The 27,198-nt window shown below is 39.9% G+C and overlaps 1 protein-coding gene across 4 annotated transcripts in view; it reads left to right on the top strand.

Annotated features, from left to right (window-relative positions):
• Positions 1 to 27,198, top strand: part of abcc8 (ATP-binding cassette, sub-family C (CFTR/MRP), member 8) — a 68,587-nt gene that overhangs the window by 35,406 nt on the left and 5,983 nt on the right. Inside the window, exons 15-37 of one of the 4 annotated variants that reach the window (XM_008411585.2) lie at positions 165 to 341; positions 1,336 to 1,408; positions 1,524 to 1,629; positions 6,071 to 6,103; positions 7,691 to 7,732; positions 8,112 to 8,210; positions 10,743 to 10,827; positions 11,100 to 11,180; positions 11,869 to 12,006; positions 12,114 to 12,239; positions 13,156 to 13,252; positions 15,295 to 15,335; positions 15,432 to 15,542; positions 17,546 to 17,712; positions 18,997 to 19,224; positions 19,327 to 19,419; positions 20,841 to 20,943; positions 21,213 to 21,326; positions 22,556 to 22,676; positions 22,850 to 22,980; positions 23,049 to 23,127; positions 23,928 to 24,036; positions 24,541 to 24,644. In XM_008411585.2, coding sequence (XP_008409807.1) covers positions 165 to 341; positions 1,336 to 1,408; positions 1,524 to 1,629; positions 6,071 to 6,103; positions 7,691 to 7,732; positions 8,112 to 8,210; positions 10,743 to 10,827; positions 11,100 to 11,180; positions 11,869 to 12,006; positions 12,114 to 12,239; positions 13,156 to 13,252; positions 15,295 to 15,335; positions 15,432 to 15,542; positions 17,546 to 17,712; positions 18,997 to 19,224; positions 19,327 to 19,419; positions 20,841 to 20,943; positions 21,213 to 21,326; positions 22,556 to 22,676; positions 22,850 to 22,980; positions 23,049 to 23,127; positions 23,928 to 24,036; positions 24,541 to 24,644 — 2,458 coding nt within the window. Of the gene's footprint in view, positions 1 to 164; positions 342 to 1,335; positions 1,409 to 1,523; positions 1,630 to 6,070; positions 6,104 to 7,690; positions 7,733 to 8,111; positions 8,211 to 10,742; positions 10,828 to 11,099; positions 11,181 to 11,868; positions 12,007 to 12,113; positions 12,240 to 13,155; positions 13,253 to 15,294; positions 15,543 to 17,545; positions 17,713 to 18,996; positions 19,225 to 19,326; positions 19,420 to 20,840; positions 20,944 to 21,212; positions 21,327 to 22,555; positions 22,677 to 22,849; positions 22,981 to 23,048; positions 23,128 to 23,927; positions 24,037 to 24,540; positions 24,645 to 27,198 lie in introns of all 4 variants that reach the window. The other 3 variants (XM_008411583.2, XM_008411582.2, XM_008411584.2) reach the window with 3 other exon arrangements.

Here is a 27,198-nt window from a genome sequence, read left to right as displayed (position 1 = left end):
GGGGGGGGGGGGGGGGGGGGGACACTTGATTCGCTGTTTCTTCCGTTCTGCTCTGCCTGAGCTGAGTTATTTAGCTCTGATTGTTGTCTTCTTCCTCCACCCGACCGCTACCTTTGACCATTAACCCTCCTATTCACTCTGGTTATCATACGACCCTCGTCTAGTCATCCTCTAAGCCTTTCCCTTCGTCGTCCTCCTCCTTTTTGTCCCGATGCTTCCAGCCACTGAAGGTGGTGAACAGGAAGCGCCCTCCGAGGGACGAGTGGAACAACTACCGCTCGCAGGGCGACCAGGAGGACGACGGGCCTTCCCAGGAGGTGAACCAAGACATCTGCATCAAGGTGAGGCTGATGAGTCCCACCTGAGCTGGTCAGGAACAAGTCCCGGCTCGTTGCAGAGGGTTAAGATGACGGGTGCAAGAGTGTGAAAACCTCTATAGGTTGAGCTTTTGTTAAAGGTCAACTGTTGGACAGTTTGCAGTTCAATGAAATAAAAGGAGTTGAAGGTGTTTTTAGCTGGTTTTTCACTGCTAACGATGACCTTTAGAGATTTTCCTGCATGAGAGGAAGTAGCCCTATAGGAAATGTCTGTGCTGAAATGATATTGTGTAAATTATTATTATCTGCAACCTTCACAATCCAAAATGACATTTTTGCCCTCAGTCAGCTAAAGAAAGTTAATTTAGAAACACAACTTTTACATCATTTCTTTTAAAACAACTCATAATTTGCTGCTTTCCCCCCTCATTTTACTTCTTATGGTTTTATTTTTAACAATTCTGATATTTTTATGTCTAGCTCAATATCATCATGATTCCAAGCACTTTATAGCTCACCTCTCATAGCTGCATATGTAAAAAACGAAAAAAAAGAAACAGTTTCTCAGGATGTAAAATCTCATATCACTCTGTGTTTCCACGTATCTTCATTTTACTGCAAACCCAACAGGCTCCAACTGTTGACTTCATCGTTTTCTTTGCAGGTTTTGTGCTGCTGCTTGTTTTGCTGAATGGTGCTCCAGAAAATGGGATTAGTTTTTGTTTCTCACCAGATGCATCAGCAGAATCGTCAGGTTTCTGAAAGGAGCAGCTCAGTGACTGCAGCTCTTCAAAACTGTACTAATTGGCCTCAAGTGTCTCATCAGTTCTGCACATTTAAAAAAAATTTGCTTTATGAATGGCTTCTCTTCAACAGTCTTGTCAAATTCAGAAATTAGTCAGAAAAAAGTATTTTAGATCAATTTAAAATGCTGTGAGTTCATTTTGGTTTCTTATGAAACACAGATTTATTTATTTTTTTAACATGTTTTCTATCTCGGCTTCTGAACTGTTTTCAGATAACTAGTGGTTATTTCACCTGGACAGATGGACCACCAACACTGTCCAATGTGGACATTAAGATTCCCTTTGGTAAGCATCAAGAAATAAAAAAACAAAGCACCTATAACACGTTCTTCCAGTTTTTCTCTTAAAAAGTTTCTTGTTAATTTGCAGTAAAATTGTTCCTCTGATGATCTTTTGCCAGGAAAGCTGACGATGATTGTGGGTCAGGTAGGCTGTGGGAAGTCGTCTCTACTGCTGGCAGCACTGGGAGAAATGCAGAGAGTCTCTGGAACAGTCATCTGGAACAGGTTTGATTTATATTTTTCTATTTGCTTATTTAAGCTGCTCTCTGTAAAGAAGCTTCTTTGCACAGCAATAAATTCTGTGCTCCTGTCATAGCAATTAATTCGCCTCGCCAGGACTCCCTTGCCATGACACAGCGATATAGAGAATTGGACTTTTAGGGTAATGCAACACAGCTGATTTAGCGGCTTGTATTTTTCATGGTTGGAGATACAGACGCAGAGCAGTGTGGGGACTGCTTTATGCACCACTGACCCAAATTTCAGCCAGCTGCTCCAGGGAAGAAAAGCTAAGCAGTTCCTGTTCCTGCAGAACCACAACACAGTAATCTTCTGCTCCAATTCTTCTCACCTTTAAAACATCAGCTGCATTAAAGATGTGCCAAATTTACACAAAATTTCCATCTCAGTATCTTTTTGGCTCCTTTAAGTTAAACTAACACTGATTTATTATTTGATACTAAGTTGGTAGTTCAGAAAATATGTTACCACGGAAAATGATTTCCACATTAAAAATTGTTTTTATTAGTTTAATTTAACCTCCTAGTTTTCCAGTAAACTGAATTTGGGGTGTTCATTTACTGTACACCAAGATCTGCTAAATGAACAAACAAACAAAAAAACTTAAAGTACATCACTCCTACATCCTGCTTTACCCAGATTCACTACATTATCCTTGTACAGTAGCCCGGCAGATCCGTTTTCTACTGCATCATTTACTTTCCGCCGTAAGCCTCTGTGCAAAATGGATGTTTGTGTTTTTGTTCCGGTTTTAACCACACAGCTGACTGGGAAAAATGTTCATCTTTTGCTTCACAAAAGATGATTATTTAAATTCTTGAAGGAGTTTTAAGATCCTCCCTATTGTTTCAGCTGACAGCTCTGTTGTCGGACAGCTCTGTTGTCGGACAGCTCTGTTGTCGGAGCCATGTTTCCCGTCAGTCAGACAGCTGCAACAACTCATTGAAGTCTCCCAAGTAGTCACTACAACTCCAGATGTATTTTGCGTATTTAGAGTCAGTCAGGTATTTGTGTTGAAGATTTAAATCAGCTAATCTTAAAAGTGACTCAACCTTTTTCTGTTTTCTTTCTTTATTTGATCTAAAATCCACTCTAGTTTTGGATAAAATCCTGCTGGATCCTGAGCTGAGGTAGAGCTTTCTAGGAAAGAGTTATTGTTGTCACGGAGTAAGTGGATATTTTCTCTGTTGTCTCGGAGTCTTTTCGCCTACACACAGAGAGGCAGACAGAGGTAATGAGATCATCTGTCGGGGCTGTGAGAAGAGCTGGACTCACGCTGAGCGGTCCAGGCTTAGAGGGAAAAAGTGACAACAAATGTCCCTGAACTGTCAAAACAAGTAGTTTAATAATAGGCCTCATTTGTTCCACTAGAGGACGGATTCCTTCCGGTAAGAAGCTTGTGTTTCTGTTTCACTGTTTTTTTTTTCTTTGCTGTGTAAGCATTTTATTTATTTCTTTTTTAGATGTTAAATAAAAAGAAAAAAACAGAACAGTTTTGGTTTTTCACCAATCAGACTCATTTAATTCCTTTTTCTGCCACACAGTGAATAACTTATTACTGCAAAAGCAAACAAATGCACTCAGACAAAGACCCTAATTAGTGCAGATCATTAAAGTGTTTTGGCCATGATGGTCAAATAGATGGCATAGTGCGGAAAGAATAACACAAAATACTAACGCAGCCAGGAAACTAATGCATTGATGTGAACAAATTTATTCCTATTCAGATGTATACTGAATAGGAGTACATCTATTCAGTATACATCTGACTTTGAAGTCAAAATATTGACTTCAAAGTGGCTTAAAGACTTTGAAGTCAATATTTTGGAGATGCCATAGCAAATAACAAATAATCTGAGATGAAAATGTGTGTGTAAGCCAGGAGACTGACTTATTCTCATATGTTACGTATGAGAACATATTCTCGTACTCTCAAGAAATTGGCTAAAACTTCAACAAGCTATTGGTGGAAGCTTGTGAAAATATACCCACATTGAAAGGCAATTCTGCCAAACACTGAGGAAACCTATGTAATCTAAAAATTACTTTTGTTGTTCAGGCATTTGACAAATAATTTCATAATTCTAACTGACCTAAAACAGGAATAATTGATTGGTTTCATACCAGTAAGATGCAGCTGCAGTTCAAGTATTTCTAAGTTTCATTTAAACATGAACCCAGAGGAAAATGATTAACAGAGTTCATTTCGACTAGCTTGGCTTAAAGTGAACTCCTGTCTGTCCTGGAAAAAGTCCAGAGTTGTCCTTGCTGCTGAATTTCTCTCTAGCTCTCTCAATTATACAGCTTTCAGTCTCCATTTGTCACAGAAGTTTAGGGTTTTCTGATTAAAGCTGCTGTTGGCAGGCAGCTAAACAACTTACTTACTCACCGGTGCCAGAATCATGTTGGCACAATCTCTGATGTTGGCTTGGGTCAAACGGCACCTGGATCATGTGTCTTTGGGAGGTTGAGGAGCAGCAGTCGTGACTCCTGGCATCTCGAGAAACACACGATGAGGAGTTGTACCTGTGTGTGTATGTCCACCATATTTGATGCTGTTATGCAGTGCTATAGTCAAAAACATTAAAGCTTGGTTGAGCAGCTACACCTCAAAGGAAGAGCTGGGCTTTGAGCCGTCGATGCTACATAAATTATGGACAGCTTTCTCTTTATTCAGCGCAGAACTGAAGGCAGCAAAAACAAAGTGTTGAGATTAGAAACGCTAATAAAGTGAAAGTCAGTGGAGGATAAATAAGACGGGCTTCTTGTGCCTGGCAGGGGGAGACGTATTAGTAATCAGGGGGTGAGTCTGCAGGGCTGTCAGGTCCATAATGATGCTCTCATTGACCGGTTTGGAAATAATTGTGACTCAGCTGTAACAACCCTGCTAATGGTGTTTATGAGTCTATTGCCCGGCTTTGTCCCCCCGGGGGTTTTGGAAGTTTGTTTTATTGATAATTTACTCACTAAAGGGACATTTATAATCCCAAGTGCTGTTCAAGATCAGTGGTGGTGCTTTCAGGTACATCAGATGATGAAATTCATCATCAAATGAAAAATGCTGAATTTTTTTAACATTTACTCTTGACATCTGAAAACAAATTGCTTTCTTAGTATGGAGATGATTAAACATTTGAGCCTTGATAAATGCCAGCCCTCATTTACTCCCTGAAAGCATCTGAACCTGTGAATAAGCATAGCAAGAAACCAGCCTGAGCTTTGGTCTTTTCCTGGCTGCAATGGCAGACTGTGACTTTGTAAAGTCAGCGGTAATCATAATAGTAAACTCCTTTACTTAATTCTCAAGTAAAACAGAATCTGTTTTACTTGAGAATTAAACACCACAAGGAGGGAACTGGATTGCCTCTAACGCCACTTTAAGTCTTAATGATGGGTTTCGGGAATCGCCTCTGAAGATAAGTTTCTCACTGCTGATTGAAAGTGGGAAGTAGGACTCCCTCACATGTTTGTCCTTCTGAAATTACCCCCTAATACTCCAAGGTGTTGAGAAAAGTAAATCAGAAATCTTTTTCTACGCTTCAATCAGGCATGAACATGATTAACATGTCATTACAATGACTGCAGGATGGAAAACACTCAGATGTTCCCGCGAGGCATCAAGTTCCTTCAAGTGATTTGTGGTGAAGAGATTTGATAATGTTGTTGCTTGAAGTGTTTTTCCACAGACCTTCAGTATTGTTTTTATCTGTGGGTTCTCCATATTTTTGTTGCCTTTGCAAATATATTGCTAAGAGTAAAATCTGTAATAGCGTCATTATTCTTTATTCAGATGCACAGAATCACTTCTGCCTGCACAATAATGTTTTGATTTATGAAGAGATCAGTTGTTTACACAGTAGATAGCAGTTTCATTTCTATTTCTAAATGTACTTTTTTGTTGTTTTAATATTATTTATCAAATTACTATTAAATGCCTTATTGAGCCAGACGCTAATGCTCACTGCGTGTGAATATAACCAAACTGTTTGTTGACCCACTTCCTTCTCTTTCTTCTGACACAGCATGTAACAGCTGTGTTTTTACACGTTCAAGAGCAAACTATCAGAGCTTCTTAAATGTCAGCCCCCTCCTCTCCCGTCCCCAGCGAGTGTTTGTTACTGTAGCTGCTGCAGTAAAAAAAAAAAAGAAAAAAGAAACGGCAGTAAAATCGTTCTTCACCCTCCAGCCATCCACAGATGTGACTGAAGTCACCTTGTCAGGATGAGGTGTCAACCGAACATACCTAAAAATACACCACAGCTGCAACTGAGCATGTGCAAAGCCCGCGTGTGTACAGTTTACTCTGGATTGTGGAGTAACATTAACAGTTGCAGTTTCCTTGTGTCTCCGTCTTTCCAAGTAATGAAAAGTAAAACCATAAATTAAACCTAAACTTCTTTTTTCTGTTCTCTGTTTTTATTTGCAGCATTCCCATCCTCGAATCTGAAGGAGATGAAAGGTGAGCCAGCCCCCCCCCCAAAACCCAAACACGAAAGACAACACTGATGTATTTTTAGTTGGGCCGTAGAGAACATTTTCTGCCGCTCTCAGGCTGACTCAAACGCACCAAAAATATTTGCAGGCTGGATTTCTGAAACACTCAAGCTGTTCCATGCTCAGTAATTCTGTACTGGACTCGTTTTGATGAGAAAGATAAATGCCTGAGCCGTTGTGCTGAAACAATAACGTTAAGCATAAATCAGTATTTTAAATAAAGCTTTGGTGACAGCTGTTCTCCAGCTGACGCCTGTGTGAGGGTTATTCCAGCACCCGTTTGATAATTGTTTCTATTTGTAACTCAACAAGTCATTCGCTGCTTTCAGCTCCAGAATTACATCCACAGTCAGATTTACATGATTGAGTCGGTGACTTATTTCTCTCTGCCTTTCCTTTGGATGATGAACATCATATTCAGATGACACATTTGTCTGATGACCTTTTATGCGTTCTGTACATGTTAATGCCTTTTAAGGTGTGATGGATGAGTGAGAAAGATAACTGGCTTTAAATCGACTTTAAAAAGCCAAACAGAAAAACATATATGTGCATGTCAATAAAATTCAGTATCAGAGAAGAAAATGATTTATTTCAGTAATTCAGATCAAAAAGTAATGTATCTTCACGATTAAAGGCACACAAGATGACATATTTTAAGAATTTATTTCTTTATCTTTTATGAAAAAGATGAAAAAAATTAAAAGATTCCGTTCTGCCTTAATTTGAATATTACATGTTCCAGAAAAACAAATAACGCAGACGACTTATGTTCATTTTTACAGTTGTGCCATAACCCAAAAGAGTTGCAGAAACCGAAAATGGTATTTGGAAAACAAAGAGATTTATCTTCTTAATAAAATACCCATGAATCAAATACTGAATATCTTTAAAAGTAAAGGGTTGACAATTAGACTAGGTCAAAGGTCAAATTAAAGTGAACGTCATAATAACACTGTTCATTAACATAAAGAATAATTTTTCTGGATTACTGGTAGCTGGGTTCGACTTTTGCCTCTACTGAGCCAAAACGTGCCAAGCTAGCGTGAACCTGACATTCCCACTAATCAAACAGACTTGTTGGAAAAAGCTTTGTATTTTTGTCCACCATCAGAAACACATTATTTAGTGATGCATGGAGATGGGAAGAGCAGGAATACCAGCGAGCACGAAGCTCAGAGCTGCGGTTAGCGCTCTAATCTTGTCTTCTGGAGTCAGATCTTCTGAGAACTCTCTGAGTCTGAGCAGGTTGATGCTAATTTCCGTATCAGCAAATTACAGGAAGATGAACAGGATGAGGGCGTTTTTTTTTTGTTTTTTTTTAGGAAGGATAAGATTACTGTTAATGGTAGATGTGTTCATGTGGAGCAGACGCCTGCCTGTTTGCTTTTGGGCCGCCGAGCAGTGACGTAATTGCCATGGCGAGGAGAGAGAAAACGGGCCTATGTGCGTGTTTGTTCAATGTTAATCATTGCAGAAACACGGTGAGGTCAATAATCTATTGTCTGCCTAACGTTGTGATGTCGCCGTGTGTTTGACATTTTCCCTGCAGTCCCACGGACAGAGATGCGGCGGCAGGGGACCAAGACATCAGGTGAGTCCAGATGTGACGGCCCGTCCTCATGGAGACACATCATCATTAAAAACTGAAAGCACGCACTCAGTCTTATCAGGAAATCCACCGGCTGTTCTCGCTGCATGCCTACTTGGCCCTGACACCATAGCTACATATTGACAGCACAAACACACCGCGGCCTCTAACGATCCCCGTACTACTTGCTTAAGGACTGGAGACGTCTCAAAGCAGTGTCAGCCTCTGAGGTCGAGGAGTCTCTGTGAGGCAGAGATTTAGACAAACTCCTGGATCTCAACCCATGTGTGAAACAAGAGGCCCATTAAGCAGTAAAAATGTAGACACGGAGAGATTATCCTGTTTGTTTAATAACTCTGTGTGTTCACTGAATCTGTGGCAGGAAAAGGTGCCCTGTGGCCTACGCTTCCCAGAAGCCCTGGCTGCTGAACTCCTCTCTGGTGGAGAACATCACCTTTGAGATGCCAATGATAAAATCAAGGTAAACTCTTACCTGAAATTAGAGGTTAATTGCTGTGTTTTTTCCCCCCCAGTTTTTATCTTCTTGGTTGGACGATTCATCAGAGCAAATTGCTTCAAAGGTCACCAACGAGGCCTTTAGTGGAGTCCTGCAGTGTTCGTTATCCTTATTGGCCAAACCTTTGGGTATTTCATCCATTTATTAGTGAGCTAATTACAGCTAATTCAGTGCTGCTTACTAGCGCACGCAAAATAACACTTTCAGAACTTGCACTTTCTGTGAATCTTGTACTGAACGTAAATGGGGAACTTGGACACATCGCAGCTCAGCAAAAAACAGGAATTCAATTTGGAATTACTGGATTTTCCCTAATTGGGGTTAAAGTTTACTATGAAAAACATTTTAAATCTGTATAAGCAAAACCTTACTGAGTTCTTTGGAGGTGGGACCTTGCATAACACTGAAGGAATCAGAGAAAAGTCAGGAAAAAAAACACCAAAATCTGCATAGATTAAAGATCTCAGGCGACGTGTTTCAGTGAAAACCCATTTCATTCTGAGAAGTTGCAGCATTTTGCAGTCATATGCAGCATTGTTTGTGAATTAAAAGATCATATTTAGATCCCCAGTTTTCAACTGTGTAGTTGCTCTTCACTAAGTATTCTGATCATTTAATGCTACTGGTTGCCATTTTTGTCTTGAGACTTATTTCTTCACACCTGAGATCACAGTTTAAGCATTAGTGATAACAGTGTCAGATGTGGACTCATTAATCACTGCCTGAGTATTTATTATGACCTATCAGCTGCCATGTCGAGATGTTAAATGAAAATGCAGCCTCTGTTGTCCCAGTAGCCCGTTCACATTATTGAAAGTGCTGATCCCTGATTGAACTAAAGCTACTGTTTGACCTGACAGTAAAACACTTTGAGAGAGGATCATTTGATTTTACGGAGGGTGTGTAATTCAACCTCGTCTCTTTTAAATCGCTCCCGGCACAACAACACATGCTGTGAAAACACCTGTGCCTCCAAAACCAAAAAACACAGCATCGCTAGCGCACAGTCAAGCCCACACTCATGCATTTCACAACGAATGGTTGGTTTGAAAGGCTGCTGTCTTGCTCTTATGGCAACAGCCTGACTCTCTGCAGGTCTAATGGACTGTTTATCATGTTCCCTTCCTTTCATATAGTACTAATGGCCCTGTGAGCTTTGTTGCTGTGGATTTGTTCTGTGAAACAAAGCCTACTGTTGCTTTGCCGCTACCATTTTTGTCGTGCTGTTTGGAGAAATACAGACAAGCCGTCTGCCGCTGCAGCAGGTGTTTCTGCACGTTTGTGTTTCTCATGGTGATGATGGGTGTCATCTTCAATGCCAGCTACAATATGCGGTCGTTGGTTATTGTTGTTCTGTGCATAAGCTACTGTTTGCAATGACCTTCCACCTACTGAACTTTAAAACCTGATGCTCATTCAGCTGAAACTTGACATTTATATGCACTGTAAAAAACGACATTTTCATCACAGAATGACATTAAAACAGATTAAGCAACTAGTGATCACTATGAGAGTTTTAGACCTAAAAATAGGCTGTAAAACCAATTTTGGTGAAGTGTAATTATTTTCTACTTCTTTTTAATGTAGCAGAGATCACTCTAATAAAGGTCAGCATTCATTTTAGGATTATGAGACTGAGTGGTTTATAACCTGGAAGAAGCATATTTGAATTTTATAAATAATAATTATTATTATTGAAGGTTTTTGTTGCTCTATTGGTCTTTACTCATTAGCACTAAATGGGCCTGGAATCGAACCGGAGGCACCTTTGCATTATGGTGTGCCTGCTCTACCACTGAGCTATGCTGCAAACTATTATACAAATTATCTAATTGATTTTTTTTTTTGCATCGCATTAATGTCTTAATTGATCATTACGTTAGTGTGGCCATTTGTTCCTGTTAACGCAGCCAGATCAGACTCTTGCACACAGATCTGCTGTTTGTCTTAAACTTAATTAAAATAATAATAATAATTGAACACGTCTTGCAGTGAATCTAAAGGAGTCCTCCTGACTTTGTGTTTTGCAACAGAATCAAAATAATTCTGAAAGACAAAACAAAGCTGCTCTCCTAAAGCTAAAGCACTGATTTCATGATGCATCCATTTGTTTTTTGGGTCATGGAGTTATGTCATTATAGCCCTGATACGGCTCCATTAGATTGGGCTATTGCACATCATGTAAAGATGATTGCATTTGATAAACAATGTTTAGTAATTGCAAGGTTTAATAATTGCATTTTAAATTCAAATTATATTAATGGACAGCTCCTCTGCTTTCTGTGTGGAGCTGAAATCAACTCGATTGGCCTCTTCATCTCGCAGCCGCTGCCGTTTCTGCTTTCGCTTCAGGTTGGGTTGTGGTCTGCATACCTAGCCGCAGCTGATCTGTAAAAATCATTGAAATGACAGCTGGAGAGCACAGCTACAGAAAGCAGCAGCGTTGTTTCTGTCTGCCAGCTGATTTCTGCCCTCATTTGTATTCTGCGTTTGCAGATACAAAGCTGTCATCGAGGCCTGCTCCCTTCAGCCTGACATCGACATCCTTCCACAAGGAGACCAGACAGAGATCGGTGAGCGGGTCAGTACCACCTGGAGTATTCTGTACATATTACATAAGTCCTTGAGTCATTTTTCATCATTACTGTGCAGCAAGGCTTGGATTTTTCTGCTTGCATGGAGCTGGACTGACCTCATTCAGTCAAAGCACTGTCCTGCTGCAATTTCTTTTTCATGTGCTTCTAATGATAGAAATAAATAATTATTTCCTTTGTTTTTTTGTTTTTTTTCATATTCATATTAACTGTTACCAAAAGCCTTTGGGTTGCTATTTTTTCCTATCTTCCTTTGCAGGGTATCATCTTATCAGGAGGACAGAAACAGCGGATCAGCGTGGCCAGAGCCTTGTACCAGCAGACCAACGTTGTCTTTCTGGTGAGTCTGTACAGACACACAGCAGAGGGTTTTATCAACAGAGTCACTTTGGTTGATTGGTTTGATACTTCAGCATTCGGTCAGACGTGATTCTATTTCTGAAACTGTCCTGCATAACAAAAATAGCAGCATACACCTTCAGCTCAGAGCAGATGACTCTGAGATGTCAGATCCTGATGGATTTTAGTCTTTTAGGACATTTTTTCATGTGACTTACTTTTTTTTTTCTTCCCACACACACAATCTATTTTGCTTGGTTCCTAACATGTGAAAGTGTGTAAACTGAATGTTTTGCGCCACTTGCCAAATGCAGGGAGAACAATATCACTACATTTTACCCTGACCTGAGCAACATGTTGTTGTTTCTTTTTTGTCTACTCATAGAAATAAAAGTGGGGAAAAACACATACAAAACATATATCTTAAGGTATTTTCATGTGTAAGAATGGCCCAATAAAAGAGTACAATACAAATTGAGTTTTATTTATTTTTCCTCCACTTTTGGTGAACCTGTCTGTGCATCACACTGAAACACTGTAAAATGTGAGACAGTCAAAGTGGTATTAACTCTCTTGCAAGGTACTAATTTGTGTCATGTTGGAGGTGAAAAGACGTTTTGCGTTCCACTGTTTGTTCTGACACATGGTTGTTTTCTTGCACTTTGAAACGTCTGCTTATATATTTTTAGGATGACCCATTTTCTGCTTTAGACATCCACCTGAGTGACCATCTGATGCAGGACGGCATCCTGAAGCTGCTGAGGGAGGAGAAGAGGACGGTGGTGCTGGTCACACACAAACTGCAGTATCTGCCACACGCGGACTGGGTAGGACCACTCAGTCTGGCTTCCTTCACTCAAACATCTTGTAGACGCTTCRTCACCAAGATGTCTCTAAAGTACACGTCTTCTGCGTCCGCGCTTCTTCACGTCAGATTATCGCCATGAAAGACGGGACGATCCAGACTGAAGGGACTCTGAAGGATATCCAGAACTCTGAACCAGAACTGTTCCGGCAGTGGAAGACCTTGATGCACAGGCAGGACCGGGAGTTTGAGACGGTGATTAATGACCTGCACTCACAGTATTACTGAGTTTTTAATGACTCCGAGTCAGCATTTAGTAAGACACCGCTTCTTTTAATTTGAGAGATTTCTGAGCAAGCCACTCTAGGAGCTTGAAGAGAGAATTAGATAAGTGATTTTATTATGAAAAATATATCCAGTTCAGGTCAGAAGTTTATTATTACCGGTAAGATTTTTTTTTTCACTGATTATACAGCAAACAGAAGAACTGAGTAGAAAACATTTTTAAAATATATGCTTTTTATTTAAACCTGATCAAACATGCAGTTTAAGATTCATAGACATGCATGAATATTTAGGGAAACGTCTCTTTGCAAGGAGCGATTCTTTTTGTAGCCGTCAACGAGATTTCTGAGTGAATATTTGATCTGTCATCTCAGATGGATTGGTTTTGTTTTGTGCCACAGATGCAACTTTTAAGCACATTAACCACATTTCCAGCAGGACGACACGCAGGTCATTCCAGCAGGCTGCTGTTATCTTGATTTGTCCATTTCAAAACCAGTGCTAATACGTAATTGGGATCATTGTCCTGTTGGAACCCCAATTAAGTAAAGAAAATTGGTCAGAAAAACCCAAAACAATCCAGAAACCAGCACAGTTTGACAGGAGAGGGATCCAGAGGATGCTGACCAGTACAACAAACCTTCAAGTTGGACTGAAGTCTTTCAACATTCCCTCAAAACAACAACTAGATGACTGAAACATATTTTAGTGTTCTAACATTACCAAATACAAATTCACAGTGTATTCCAAACACATGCATCAAAATAAATTGTAAATGTTGATTATTCAAAGAGAGAATAGCATTCATGCCCATGATAAGATGTAAACCTTCCCTGGGACTGTGCATAAAAAACATTCCTGAACCTGTTTTTTTTTTTTTTTTTAGGAAACTGTGGCAGAGAACATGACGGATCTGGAGAGGAAAAACCTGCGGAGGGCCATGTACTCCAGAGAAGCTCTGAGGACGGAGGAGGACGAGGAAGGTGAGAGGAGACGGGGAAACACACCAGCTGGAGGAAATTTATGCATGACTGCAGTCTGAGCTTCTCTGATTTCATCCTGGCTGATAATATGCAGGATGACATTTACCTTCACCTGCTGTTTTTGCTTAGAAGCATCTACTATGTTAAAGCTTAGGCTCACCAGGCTTACTTTTATGTGTAAGTCTGTAGTAATCCATGTGACTCCTAGTGCTTTTATTTTCTGCATTATGGTTGACGCAAACACTTCAGAATAGATAAATAATCTCAGTCTTCTTCTTGGATCTCGTTTTGACTCACCAGGCGCTCAGCAATGTCACCCCCTCTCAGTCCGGCAGCGTCCTGCTGTGACTCTGTGTGTTTGTGTTTGTGTTTGTCTTTGACGAAAAGGTGAAGGTGATGAACTGCAGATGCTGCGCTCTTTATCTGTGCTCTGTGTTGTCTCCCGTGTGCTGGTGGCACCCCGGGCTGGACTTGTGCGATGTCTCCGGCAGCAGCGGTTGCCGTCCTTGCCTTTGAGCAAACAGGTGTGGCCAGAAAACGCATGGTTTGGATAGAGAAATGGCAACAAAGAGTCCGCTGTGGTAGCAAACTGCAAACTGCGTGGATTTCTGCATTTTAGAAAACCGTCATTCCTTCGTAGTAAAGCCTTTCTCTCACTTCCCTCTGAAACGTTCCCATCTCCTGCTTAGGCGACTGAATGAAAGTATGGCTGTAGACCTTTTTTGCCCCTGCTGGTTATTAAGTCTGATTTCCTTCTGCTCTCCCTCTGCTTCCGGCATGTCTGAGCCCAGAAGGCACTGACATGGAGCCTCGTGCGCCGACGCCTGCTGCTGCATGGTGTGATGTGTTGTATTTACCCTTCATCGTGAATGAGGAGGTGGAAAGAGTTTTATCACCAGCTCCCTCCTCACTGCTGTCCAATACTTAACTTTTTTGTTTTTTTCATAGACTCAATTTAAAATGATTAACTTGTCAAGCATTTTTATCCAAAAGTTCACGCCACTTGATGAGTGTTCAACAAGTTGATGAGAGTTAAGTTCTGCTCGCTTGAGACATTTGATTTAAAACACGATGTTTTGTTTTATTTTGCACCTGAGCTGTGGATTCCTGCAGCTCCTGCAGAATTATCAGGGACCATTAAGCTAGAACTGTTTGATTTAGTGGCCATTTTCTTCTGATGATGAATTAACAACCTAACCCTGCCTTAAATATCTCCACAACTTCATCCCTGACCTTTCTGTTGTGTTGTTTGGTCATAGATGTTTGCTGAGTTTCCTCTGCAGCCTTCAAAGAAGAGCTGAGATTGAATCACACATAGTTAGCATAAGTAACATATGGTAAATGGCCTGCATCTGTATAGTGCTTTATCAAGTCTGAGGACTCCAAAGCACTTTACACTACAATCAGTCATCCACCCACTCACACATTATAGATGTGAGCTATATAATAGCCACAGCTGCCTTGGGGCAGACTAACAGAATCTAGATTGCCATCCAATTGGCACCAGGCGCTCTGATTACCACCAGCAGGTGAGGCAGGTGAAGTAATTTGCCCAACAACTGAGACGGACAGAGTGGGAATCCAAACCGGGAACTCACCGCTTACAGAAAACCCTGTCCACTGAGCCACTGGCACCTCTGACCAATGATGCAAACCCTAATACAATAGATTGAGGTTTGTGGTTGTAAAGTGATGAAATTTGAACAGTTCAAACGGTGTGAATAATTAGCAAAGCACAGAACAATTTATAAAAGTCTCTTCTCTGTCTTTGTTAGCTGTTTTGCCCTGGAACTACTTCATAACAAAGGTGAATGAGGGAAATTATAGAAATGTATCTGACATGATAAAAAGAGGAGAAGTGAAGGTAAAGAGCAGAACAATCTAAATGTCAGAGAGCATTTGAGAAGTCACTTCAGATAGACACAGAAATAAGACAACGTATGTAAAAAAAAAACAAAAAAAAACTATGTACCGGTAAAACAAATACCACATTTGTTTTACTGTCTGCTTGACCTTTCACCTCCTCTCGCTCTTGACTCCAGAGGAATCGTTGGACAGCGACGATGACGACAACCTGTCGCAGGTGATGCGTCAGCGAGCCACCATCCCCTGGCGCTCCTGCGGTACCTACCTGTCCTCCGCCGGCCTCCTCCTCCTCACTCTGCTCCTCCTCTCACAGCTCCTAAAACACTCCCTCATGGTCGCCATCGACTACTGGCTGGCGCACTGGACGTCTCATGTCATCACAACCAAGATAGAYGCCTCGGCTCACAACTGCACCCTCGTTAAGGTGAGTAGCTGATGAAAACCCGGCTGACTAAGCCTTCTCTTCCTTCACCGTTGTTTGTGCCGTGCTGCAGCGGTCCGGCCTCTCTACTGCGACCCTAAAGTAGATTGAGCTGAAATTGAACTTGGATGATGTTTTTAAGAACCGCTGTCTGAGTTAAAGTTATGATTCATACTCATGTCTTCATGCAGCAACTCACCTCCTATGAGATTAAAAGGTTTTCACACTTCAGACACACATCTGGCTTTGCAGAAATGCTTATATATGTAAGGTTGTCAGGGTAGGTGCTGCAAAACCTACAGCACCTACCCCCCAAAAAAACACTTTTACATTTGGGATGACATTGCAGTCTTTCAACATCCAGTGCAATGAACAGATTTCTATTCCTTACAATTATTCAGTGGGTGTAATATTTGCAGAATTCCCCTCCAGGGAAATCATCACAGCTTTTTTTTTACATTTTCTTCACGCTCTTCTCACTAATTCTCCACTGAATCTCAGTTGAACAGAGCTGACCTAAAACCCAAACACAGAAATTGCCAGCACCAGATGGAGTGCTCACTAACCCACCCTGAAGCAGCAGCAGCAGCAGCAGCCGCTCAGTCAGTCTGCATAGCAGAGCTGGAGTCACGCATCTATGGGAAAATCTGTGCCAAAGTTTTTAATATCTTATTACAAAAAGCAGAAATAAATCTCTAAATGAAAGTATTCACACCTCCGTAGCCGCTTTCTTTCTACATATGTTTTTGGGGTTTTTTTGTTTTTTTTTTACACATTGCACTTATAGCACATGAAAAACACGGCAGACGCTTCAATCCCCATTCACTGCAAACATGGTGAGGAAAGCTGTGCCGCGCCATTCGCACTCAGAGGTCACACCGACTGTTTTCAGGTTGCCGTATCCAAGACGAGTAAAGCAACAACTTTATTAATAGTTTTACGTGTTCATGTCCCACAGACGGAAATTTGATACCATGTCAGGCTACAAACAGAGTCAGCTGGCCGTGAGGGCTGCAGCGTCTGAAAAGCTCTGGAGAACACAAGCACACTACGAGCACAGCTAAGTGTTCAGAAATTGTCACCGAACGTATCTTGTTTGGCGGAGCTTCAGAGACGCTCTGCCAGGTTTATCTAATCTGCTCTGTGCAATAGACTAATCCACATGGGGACATTCAGAAGTCCTGTTTGGACATCAAGCACACACACGCACACACACGCACACACACGCACACACACACGCACGCACACACGCACGCACACTTCCCATGAGCAGCTCAGAACCACAGAGACGGGAAAATTCAACCTCCATTTTCATTTCACTGGACAGACAATAAGCCGAGTTTATGCTTTATGAAACTGTAGCAGGAACACACAGGTAGGAATATTTTTAAGTCAGAGGACAAAGCATTCTTTTTGGTTGACATTTTCCAAACTAAAAAAATGGCAGATTTAGTTGCTGTAATCTGCTTTTAAAATGTGCGGTAACTTGTAAAAGTCACATTTTATTACATTCCAACCACAAACTTCCATATATTTTTGGGAGACTTTTGTGAAATAACAAGGGTTTCAAATCTTTCTACAAATAAACTCTTACATTTTTATTTAGCACTATTGAATCAAAGCTTTCTAAAACCCGCCTTCATTGATAAAAAATGTCTTTATCGGTTTTGGTTAATATATCTGGGGTTGAACACAAGAACCCAAAAATACTCATAAAAAGACAAAGAAAACGCATTTGAAGTGCAGGTTGAAGCTGCTTGAACTGAGAAGAGAGAGAGGGAAACAACAAAGCAGTATCAGCTCTTCCCTTTCTCCCTTTTTGTTTGTTCAAAAGTTGCCAGCTCAGCTCTGAGCTTCTCTGGCTTCTGCTGCATTAGATGGCTAATTTTTAACCAGCCTCACAGCTTAATTATGCTGGTAATTATAGCACAGGCAAACAAAGTGACACCTCCTCAGATACTAAGTGTTACATCCATCTTGTTGATAAATGTCCCTCTGTGCTGCAGGACTGTGGCTTCAGCCACTCGTGGTATCTGTCCGTGTTTAGCGTGCTCTGCTGCCTGGGCATCGTCCTCTGTCTCGCCACCTCTGTGACCGTGGAGTGGACGGGCCTCAAAGTGGCCAAGGAGCTCCACCACAACCTGCTCAACAAGATCATACTGGCCCCCATGAGGTAGGGCACCCACAGTGAGGGCCTCCCTCATCTGAGGTGAAAACAGGATGTCAGTGTGCTGTGTGTCTCTCTGGGTCCATGTGCAGAACATCGTTTATATGAAGGGACGCGGTTAAAAGCACCTTCATTTGGCCTCGTTACTCAGAGCGCAATCTGTTCTCCGGCACGTCTCTGAAAACAGACAGGCGTGTTTGTACGCCCTTCGTGGACACTCACACATGCAAAAATAAAAATAAAAACCCTCGCTGTACTCACGCTCGGCACCAACCGATTTAAACCGAAACGGCTGATTGGAAAGACTGCAAACAGAAACTGCTGATTAGTTCAATATTTAAATGTGGGGATCTTTAGATTTAAACTTGCATGAAAAAAATGTTGAGTAGCAAGTAGAAGGTAAGATTTTGAAAATAGGAATAGGAAGTAATATATGATTAAAAATCACTGAATAATTATCAGTAAAAGGAAAAAGCCAGTATTAGTGAAAAGTAGCTAATAAATAAGAATAGTTGACTAAATAACTAATAACTAAATAAGATGGTAATATTTATGTTAATCAAATATATAAGGAAGAAAGTTATAAGAAAGTAATATTAAAACGGAGAAAGTCCTAACATGTAGGTATTATTGAAGAAGAATTGAGTGTCAATTGCATCAATACTGAGTATTAACTAAGTCTTATATTGCCATTATCAATCTATTGATTAGAAATAGATAAACAGAAGTGGATAAGTAAGAAACAAGAAAGCCATAATCAATTTAACTTAATTCAAACTATGTTAAGCAAGTTTCAACTTGCAGTTTAGTAATAATTTCAAGTAAAAAGTTAATTAAAATCAAAAACTCAGTTTCCTTTGTTTATTCCTGCTAAATTATGATAAAATATGTATCAAGTTTGTAGGCGAAAGCAAATTTGATTCCTGTTAACTCCAATTCAACCAGAGTTTGATCATTTAATATGTGGGCTTTAAGTGATTGAACCTCAAATTAACTATATAATCAGAATTGAATAAATTTTGTCCTGTTTGTCTTTTTAAAAGCCAAAATATAATAATTTGTTGTAATTAATCTTTGTACCAGTGAATTTTGTTTATCTATTGATCAGTTGGTCATTCACTCAGTAACCGATCATTTAAATTTATTCCAGTTTATTTCAACAATTTCAATTCAACGGAGGAAACAAAACATATCAAATAATACAGCAATAGCTGATCCATTTCATAATAATTAGTTATTGCATTTATCATAATTACACATTTAATTTCCTTTCCCCTTTGTCCTGCTGAGGCTGTTTGAGACGACCCCACTCGGCAGCATTCTCAACCGGTTTTCCACGGACACAAACACGATCGACCAGCACATCCCCACCACCCTGGAGTGTCTGTCCCGCTCCACCCTGCTGTGTCTCTCTGCCCTGGGCGTCATCTCTTATGTGACGCCCGTTTTCCTCATCGCCCTGCTGCCGCTGGCTGTCGCCTGCTACTTCATCCAGAAATACTTTCGAGTGGCTTCAAGGTGAGTCAGCTGGTTTGGAATATTGCGGCTTTATGATGCCCTTTAGTAGCACAATTTGAACTGTGATTGATATTTTCCTTCTCCTGTTTGCCTGCTGGTCAGGGACCTGCAGCAGCTGGAGGATGCAACACAGCTCCCTTTACTCTCCCACTTCTCTGAGACAGTAGAGGGGCTCAGCACGATAAGGGCTCTCAGGTAAAATGCAGACATTCTGCCCTCAGATCTGCAGACATAAAAGCTTGTAACCTGTAATACTAAAATTGAAGGAAGACAGAGATAAGTGGGGCTTGGGATTTAGGTTAAATGCTGTAAAAATTTACCTGGATTTTCAGAAAGCTGTCTAAAGTGTGTCAGATTCATACTTTTATCTTCGTAAGAGAGGATTAACCACCATTCACTATTCTGAAAGTTTACATTTTTATTATATTAACCAGCAGGGAGAGTTAAAACATTCTTCTTCTTGCTTTGGATAGACACTCAAAACTAAGACAGTCTTTGTCATTGTTTATCTCTGGTCAGTAAATGACGTCAACATATGGCAAATTCATTTTCTTTCTTTGGTTTTGGTCTGGGATTTGATGTTGTTATTGCCACCTACTGTCTCAACATGGCTATCACAGGATTTTAGTTACATTTGTGTGTATTTTTTTTTTTTTTTTTTTTTTTACAAACTATCATTTTAAAAAAATCTGAATTTGTCAAGTCCCAAGTGATCTAGCTTGGAGAAAATAACATAAAAGTGTTTATTTTGGCAAAGAGAAGATAGAATGACTGACGTTCACATGTGCATAGCAACTTTAAACAGAGCTCTCTTGCTTGATTTCAGCTTTGAGTGAATGATGCTTCAGCATTGTCCTCTGATGTCTCTGATATTGCAGCAAATAAAATGGGAATCTCTGTGATTCTTAAAAAAAACATTTTAAAATGTTCCATTGTTACACAATGTTTGCAAATGTCTATAAAATAACAGAGCAATGAACCCATAATAATGCTGTTTAATCTCATGCTATCCTATGCAGATGCTTTGTCTGCACTGATGAAGCTTCACTCACCTCAGCATGCCACATGCTCACAGTAGCTGCCATGCAACGGAGTTTGACTTATTTTCTGAGCAATTTAACTCACATTAACTTTCCACATTCCAACAATGAACTGTTTTTATTTCTTTTTATATCAAACATAGCTACTTATGCTACAGCATGGGGCTACAAAATGTACTTAATGTTGCAGTAAAGACAGCGATAAGGTCACCTGATCTCATGCTTCTCTATACAGATGTATTGGAACAGCTTCCACAGCTGGTGAATTGGACTTGTGTTCTAATCAATTCAATCAATATCAATTATCAACTTTTCTAACAGCAGATCTATTTGTTTCTTACATTTTATTCACCAAGAATTACGCTGGAAATCTTTTCTTTTACCAAAAACTACCATAGTAACATGTGTTACAGTTTGCTGGGTTGGACCCCTTAAATTTCATCATCCTGCTTCAGAATGACCTTCCCACTTTTGAATTCTGACTCTGATCCAGTCAGGCAGGAGAAAGCTGCCAGCAGGGAAGCTGGTAGAGTTTTGAAGACTTTGTGGAACAAATTAAATCTTCCTTCTCGGCAGATACGAACCCAGGTTCAGACAGAGGCTGCTGCAGTTCACCGACGCCAACAACATCGCCTCGCTCTTCCTCACGGCCGCCAACCGTTGGCTGGAGGTCCGAATGGTAATGAACCATCTGCTGTTTGGATCTTTGACGTTCGGATCAGTTCTGCTGCGGTGCTGGTCACTGTGCTGGCACACATTTATACCAGTATGGATGGATAACTGCTTCTTATATTGAATTACTGAAATAATGATTTCCATAAAAGGCAGTCTTCACATCATGTGTGATGTCTCAGCTGCTGCCAATAAGCCAGTCTACTCTTGCGAATCACTTTGCCTGTGATATATCACGTTCAGTCCTTCAGTGAGTCTCCTTGCTGTGGTCTGCAGGAGTACGTTGGAGCCTGCGTGGTGCTGGTGGCAGCTGTGGCCTCAATCACCAACTCTCTGTACAACCAGCTGCCCCCCGGCCTGGTGGGGCTCGGACTCACATACGCTCTYATGGTGAGCATGTTTTTAATCTGTACCAAATATCTTGGAACATTTTTACCAAAAGGAGCTCATTTCTTTTTCATCTCAAGGTTCCTCACCGTGGGTTTCAGTTCTTTAAAGATCATTATGATTGGTATTTCATACTGTGTTTCCTTTTTACTGAACATGTTTAATAAAAAAAAACGTAATAATCGTGATGGTTTAGTAAAACGTAAACTCAATATTATTCATAGTAAGAATCAGACCACCTCACCAACCACATTTCTACAATCCCAAACTTTAATGTCACAGGAAATGTATGTTATGGACCAACACTAATTATTGCACATTGAATGAAGTTGAAAGAAAATTTTACATAATAAAAGAAAAAAGTAAGATATTGCATAAATTTCTTTTCAGCCTCATGTACTTTGATGACACTAAATAAAAGATAAACTGGAAAAATATCTCTATGATCCTTGCCCTAGCGGTTAATCAATAGTGACTGCCATGTCTTATAGGTTGCCAGTTATCCTCTTTAAATTTTCAGATGATGGCCTAAACAATCTTCCACAACATATTTAAATCTGCTAAATTTATTTAACACGTCTGCAGCTTTCCTAGGTCCTCGTGTTGCTGTTTGTAATGTTTTCTCTGAGACCTTCACAGGAAACCTTTAGCTAAGCAGAGATTAAATTACACACTCTGTTTACTTCAAGGCTGCTTGTTGCTCTAGATTTTTGTTTAAAGGTAGCAAAAGACACTCAATAAGGGTAATCAAGTGCACATTTGATATAAGATTGTAAAGAAAAAAAGATATTTTAAAAAAATTATAATGATTTTAGATTTTTTTTTTTTGTTCAAAACACTGGGATTTGAATCGAGAACTTTGAATCTTTTACTCTAACATGAAAGTGACTATAGAAGCTTGCATCAGTCTCTTTTTTTTATTTTTAAACCAAAACAGCTGAACTAGAAATTGGATCAAACGTGTTTTTTTTTGTTTTTCTTTCTTTTTGCCACATAAAAAAACCCCAGATTTCTCAATATCTTCTATTTTCTTTTAGATGTGTTGCAATATTTTTCTCTCCGAAGTTTACTACTATCAAAAAATAAAAAAGAATGTGGTAAACTTTATGAGCTGCTCTAAAAATCATCGTTTCAGTGATAAAATCTTAGTCGTCGCGTCTCTCTGCTCGGTGGTGCGTCCAGACTGGAGGGGCTACGTGACTGTAACCGTCCTTCCTGTCCTCTCGTATCAGGTGTCCAACTACATGAACTGGATGGTGAGGAACTTGGCAGACATGGAGGTGCAGCTTGGCTCAGTCAAGAGGATTAATGGCCTGCTCAAAACTGAACCAGAGAATTACGAGGGACTCCTCAGTGAGTGGAGCAGACAACGTTTTCTGCAAGCACTAATCAGCCCACTTCCTCTTTTACCTTATTTTTTTTATTCATTGCCTTTTTTGACGTTTATGCTTAACATGCTTCAAGTTCTTCTAATTCTGAGATAGTATTTTGCTGAACAAGGCTGTGGTAACGTTTCTGTGTCTCAGGTGTGTCTCAGGTGCCCGATGGTTGGCCTCGACAAGGAGAGATAAAGATCCAGAATCTGAGCGTGCGCTACGACACAACGCTAAAACCTGTGCTCAAAAATGTCAACGCACACGTGCATCCTGGTCAGAAGGTGAGAGGAGCCGCCGCCTGCAGAAGCTGCTTCGCAGATCTGAGCGTTTCTCATTTCATGTTTTTCAGGTGGGGATCTGTGGGAGAACTGGCAGCGGCAAATCGTCTTTCTCCTTGGCCTTTTTCCGCATGGTGGACATGTTTGAGGGTAAAATTGTTGGCAAATTAGTTTAATGCAGCAGCTGCAGATAGAGAGCAGAGAACATGGTAATTGATAATAATTGTAATTCTGGTAATTCTGGTGCAGATGCATTTAGAAATCCTTAAAATAAACAAGCGTTTTATTACAGCAGCATCATTTCACAAAGCAAAACATTTTTTCAAAAGTCATCATTTAATTTGAGAATATTTATTTGATGCAGAAATAAATACATGTTGGGTTAGGGTAGAGCTTCATTTTCTCCTGTAACATTTCACATTTCTCTACGTCATCCAGAGAGTCAGGTCCTTTGTTTTGGACTCTTGTCTTCAGCTCACCAAACAAGTTTCCATCCCAGTCGGCGGACTGGGATGGAAAAAAAGGAGGTTGATTGTGTATCTATTGAATCATTCTTTGTTGATTTAGTTTGGGTATTTTTATTTTATTTTGCTAAAACACCTTATGCTGACGCTCCAGGGGTTCCTCGTGTGTTGTTTTGTAAAAACATACAGCATAGCTTAATGTTCATTGTTCTATAAACGTAAAAAGGTTTTCTAGAAATAAACCTGCAGCATTACAGATCCTCCACCATACTTAACTTTGGTACATGTAAATAGCATCTAGTAGTTGCTATGGAAACTTAATTTTCAAAGATGCTTAGTATAAGATCATTCTTCTGTAATAAGAGACGAACTTAAAGGGCTTTTTACATATTTAACAGCCAATAAATGTATCTGTCTATATTCAAGTGCTGCTTTAAATGTTTTAAAAAGAAACSAAACAAGAACTTTGTTTTTCCTGTTTCACAGGACGGATTGTGATTGACAACATCGACATCTCCAAGCTGCCTCTGCAGACCCTCAGGTCCCGGCTGTCCATCATCCTTCAAGACCCCTTCCTGTTCAGCGGCACCATCCGGTACGACGAACTCCTCTGTCAACAGGAAGACTCGTTAATGGAGGCTCAGATCGGATCGTAGTTAATGAAGAGGGACGCAGGACATTTCCAGAACATTTGGGAAAACTGCACCAGCCATTAATCGCACTTATCTGAAACATGAGAAGAGCTGCTCATAGATAAGAGGTCGTTTCTCTGAAACGTTCAGAGGAGGTTCCTATTTATAGACCACAGTGGTACACTCCATAAAGTCTTTTAATGTTGGAAAACAGACGACGGGGAATTAATTAAGGCTTTGGATATTCAGATCAGCCGTAATGCAAACAGCACAGTTTGGTTTTAGTCTCTGGTGTGAACAGCCTGATAACAGATAAAGTTTAAAATAATTATCTCCACTGCCTCTCTGACATTTATTTTAGATTTCACAATCATATATTGACTACAAAAATACTGCCAGAAAGGTTTATTTACATATTATAAAGTACCGGCGCCTCTAAATGTCGCTTGGTGGACGCGTGTGTGCAGGTTCAACCTGGACCCAGAGATGAAGGCGACAGATGAGATGCTGTGGGAAGCTCTGGAGATCGCCCAGCTGAAGCCTGTCGTCAAAACCTTGCCAGGAGGTCTGGGTAAGAGGAAAACAAAACGCCAGCATTCACTTTACGATAAACCCGTTGGATAAGCAGCACTTCAGCTAATTAATAATCTCAGAGTTCATGTTCAGAGTGCCGTCATCGAGTATCTCCAGTCGAGGATCGAGGATCGTATCAAGTCACTTAGGCATTAAATTTTTAACTTAGCCGACCGTCTTTATACGGCAGATGTGACAGCTGACGCCTGCCGCAGACTCAGTCATATCAGGTGTTATTGCRACTTGCCAAACTATTCATACAGCATGATTTTTTTTTTGTTTGCCAACATTGTAATTTTATTGACATTTTCTGATATAAATGGACAAATATTTCCTTGTAAAAATGGAATAAAAATTATATTTGCTTTGTAAAGCTCTGAGAAGTTTTGCATATATTTGTATTCAGTCGCTGTTTTAACATCTGGTAATAATTGTCAAATTAAATTCAAAATGCAACAACTAGACTCACTAAATCCAGACATGAAACTCATAGAAGCCATACTTTGTACTCTACACACAGGTACAAACCGGGTCACCTTGGAGCAGGACAATGATCCTAAATTACAGCTGAAATGGAACTACAATGGTTTAGATAAAGGCATATTCATGTGGCAGAATGACCCAGTCAAAGCTCAGATCTAATATGTGGCAACGCTTAAAGGTTTATGTTAACAGACTCTCTCCATGTATCCTGATTGAGTTTTGAACTGTTTTGTAATGACGAAGGGAAAATGTGTCTGGAAAGTTAAACAAAAAAACACATTAGTCCACAACCCAACAGAAGATAGAGGGCAGGAGGGCAGAACACAAATACACCCGCCACGTTTTGTGTTTTTATTTGTTAAGAAAATCTATTTCTGTCAGTTTCCCTTGTCTTCACAATTAAGGACTGCCCAAAAAAGTCCTTTAAAAACTTTGAAATGTGTCGTTTTAATGTGACGAAATGTGACAAAAGCTTTAAAGGGGTATGAATACTTTTGCAAGTCTTTGTATGTGAAAGCAGTTAAGCTGCTGCACACACATCAACTCGCTGCATGAAGCTGTACATGAAGGTTTTTATTGCACTTTTTACACCGTTTTTCAAGAACACAGAAGAGCAGCTATGCTGCTAATGTTTGACTAATGCTAATCTCATCTGATGCATCTTTCCACCACGTCAGAGTCAGAAACCTGTTTTCTTTTTCAGAGTGTAGCACTGATGAAAGCAGGCATCTGGAAACTGAAGGCAGATGCTAAATAAGACATTTGTGTGTGGACAGGGACTTTAAGGTTAATTAAGTTTCCCTATGATTTAAGGAAAGCGTCTATACAGTGCCTGTGTTGCATAATGAACAGTTTGCAGTTCACTTCATGGGTGATCATGGAACTAAGAAAGTGAGAAAACATCAGAAATAATTAACGTCTCCTGTTTATTTTTGTTTGTGTTTTTTTTTCTAATTTTTACTTTTATTCATTCTCTGTATTTTGAACCAGTATATAAAAATGTACTGGGAGGAGAAGCCATAAATATTACAACTTGTGAGGGAAATATTTATCAAGTTACAGCTACTATGTAACAGACGGAGGATCAGCGTAAGAATTTCACCTCAATTATTGAGCAAGTTTAGAGTTTCAAAAAGGCCACTTATAAATGTTGCATACCTGTCACTGGGCTCGTGGGAACAGATGTTTAGTGGACTCACTGGGATCTGGTCAGTTTAACACTTTTTTCCTTTTACTAGGTGTTTTAGATCATTTTTTTGGGGAAAAAAACATTAACTAGTAAAATACATTATTCTAGTAGCTGCTATATTAGCTGTTCATATGGAGACAATTATACAGTCGTTCTTATGTTTAGGATTTCTCCAACATAAAGGCTCAAATAAATAAATAAAAAAGTTATTCTGATTTCAACATCTCAAGCTTTGTATATGAGGTCCATCTTTTATTACTGTAGCAGAGTCCCTTGTTACCAACTGTGATTCCAGTGGTAAAAAATTGGCTATACAAACTACTAATAGTATTAACCCTCCTGTTATGTTCGTTTCTGAGGTACAGCAATAATGTTCGTGGGTCAATTTGACCCRGGGAGTGTTTTATCATGCAATAGTGTCAGGAACCAAAAAATTCCTCCAAAACATTTTTKTATCTGATTATTAACTCTAATACTAACCATCTCAATCAAAATTTGTGCAATTATGTTTTTTATTTCTCAGAAATTAAGGATTAATGACGACAACTTACTCAATTACTCATTTGGACATAAAAAATGGGATTTACATTTTTTATGTAAATCCCATTTATTGTTTTTTTTGTGGCCAAAAAAACAATAATTTCCTTGACAGTGATCTTTGGTCAATTTTTTTATATTACATTTAATTTTTTTTTCAAAGGGTGATCTTTATAATTGAATTTGAGACACACATACTGTTCCGGGTCAAATTGACCCACCATTTAAAATCAAGATAAATGAAACATGCAGAGAGTATTTATGTTCCCCTCCACTTCTACTGAGTGTCCACTCAGTGTGGGTGGAGTTTGTCCACGGGAACAGAATAGGTTCCCGTCAAAAG

This window comes from Poecilia reticulata, linkage group LG6 (assembly GCF_000633615.1).
Source record: "Poecilia reticulata strain Guanapo linkage group LG6, Guppy_female_1.0+MT, whole genome shotgun sequence".
NCBI classification, from domain to species: Eukaryota; Metazoa; Chordata; class Actinopteri; order Cyprinodontiformes; family Poeciliidae; genus Poecilia; species Poecilia reticulata.
The sequence above is the reverse complement of the archived record's forward strand: the minus strand, read 5'-3'. Positions and strand labels throughout refer to the sequence as shown.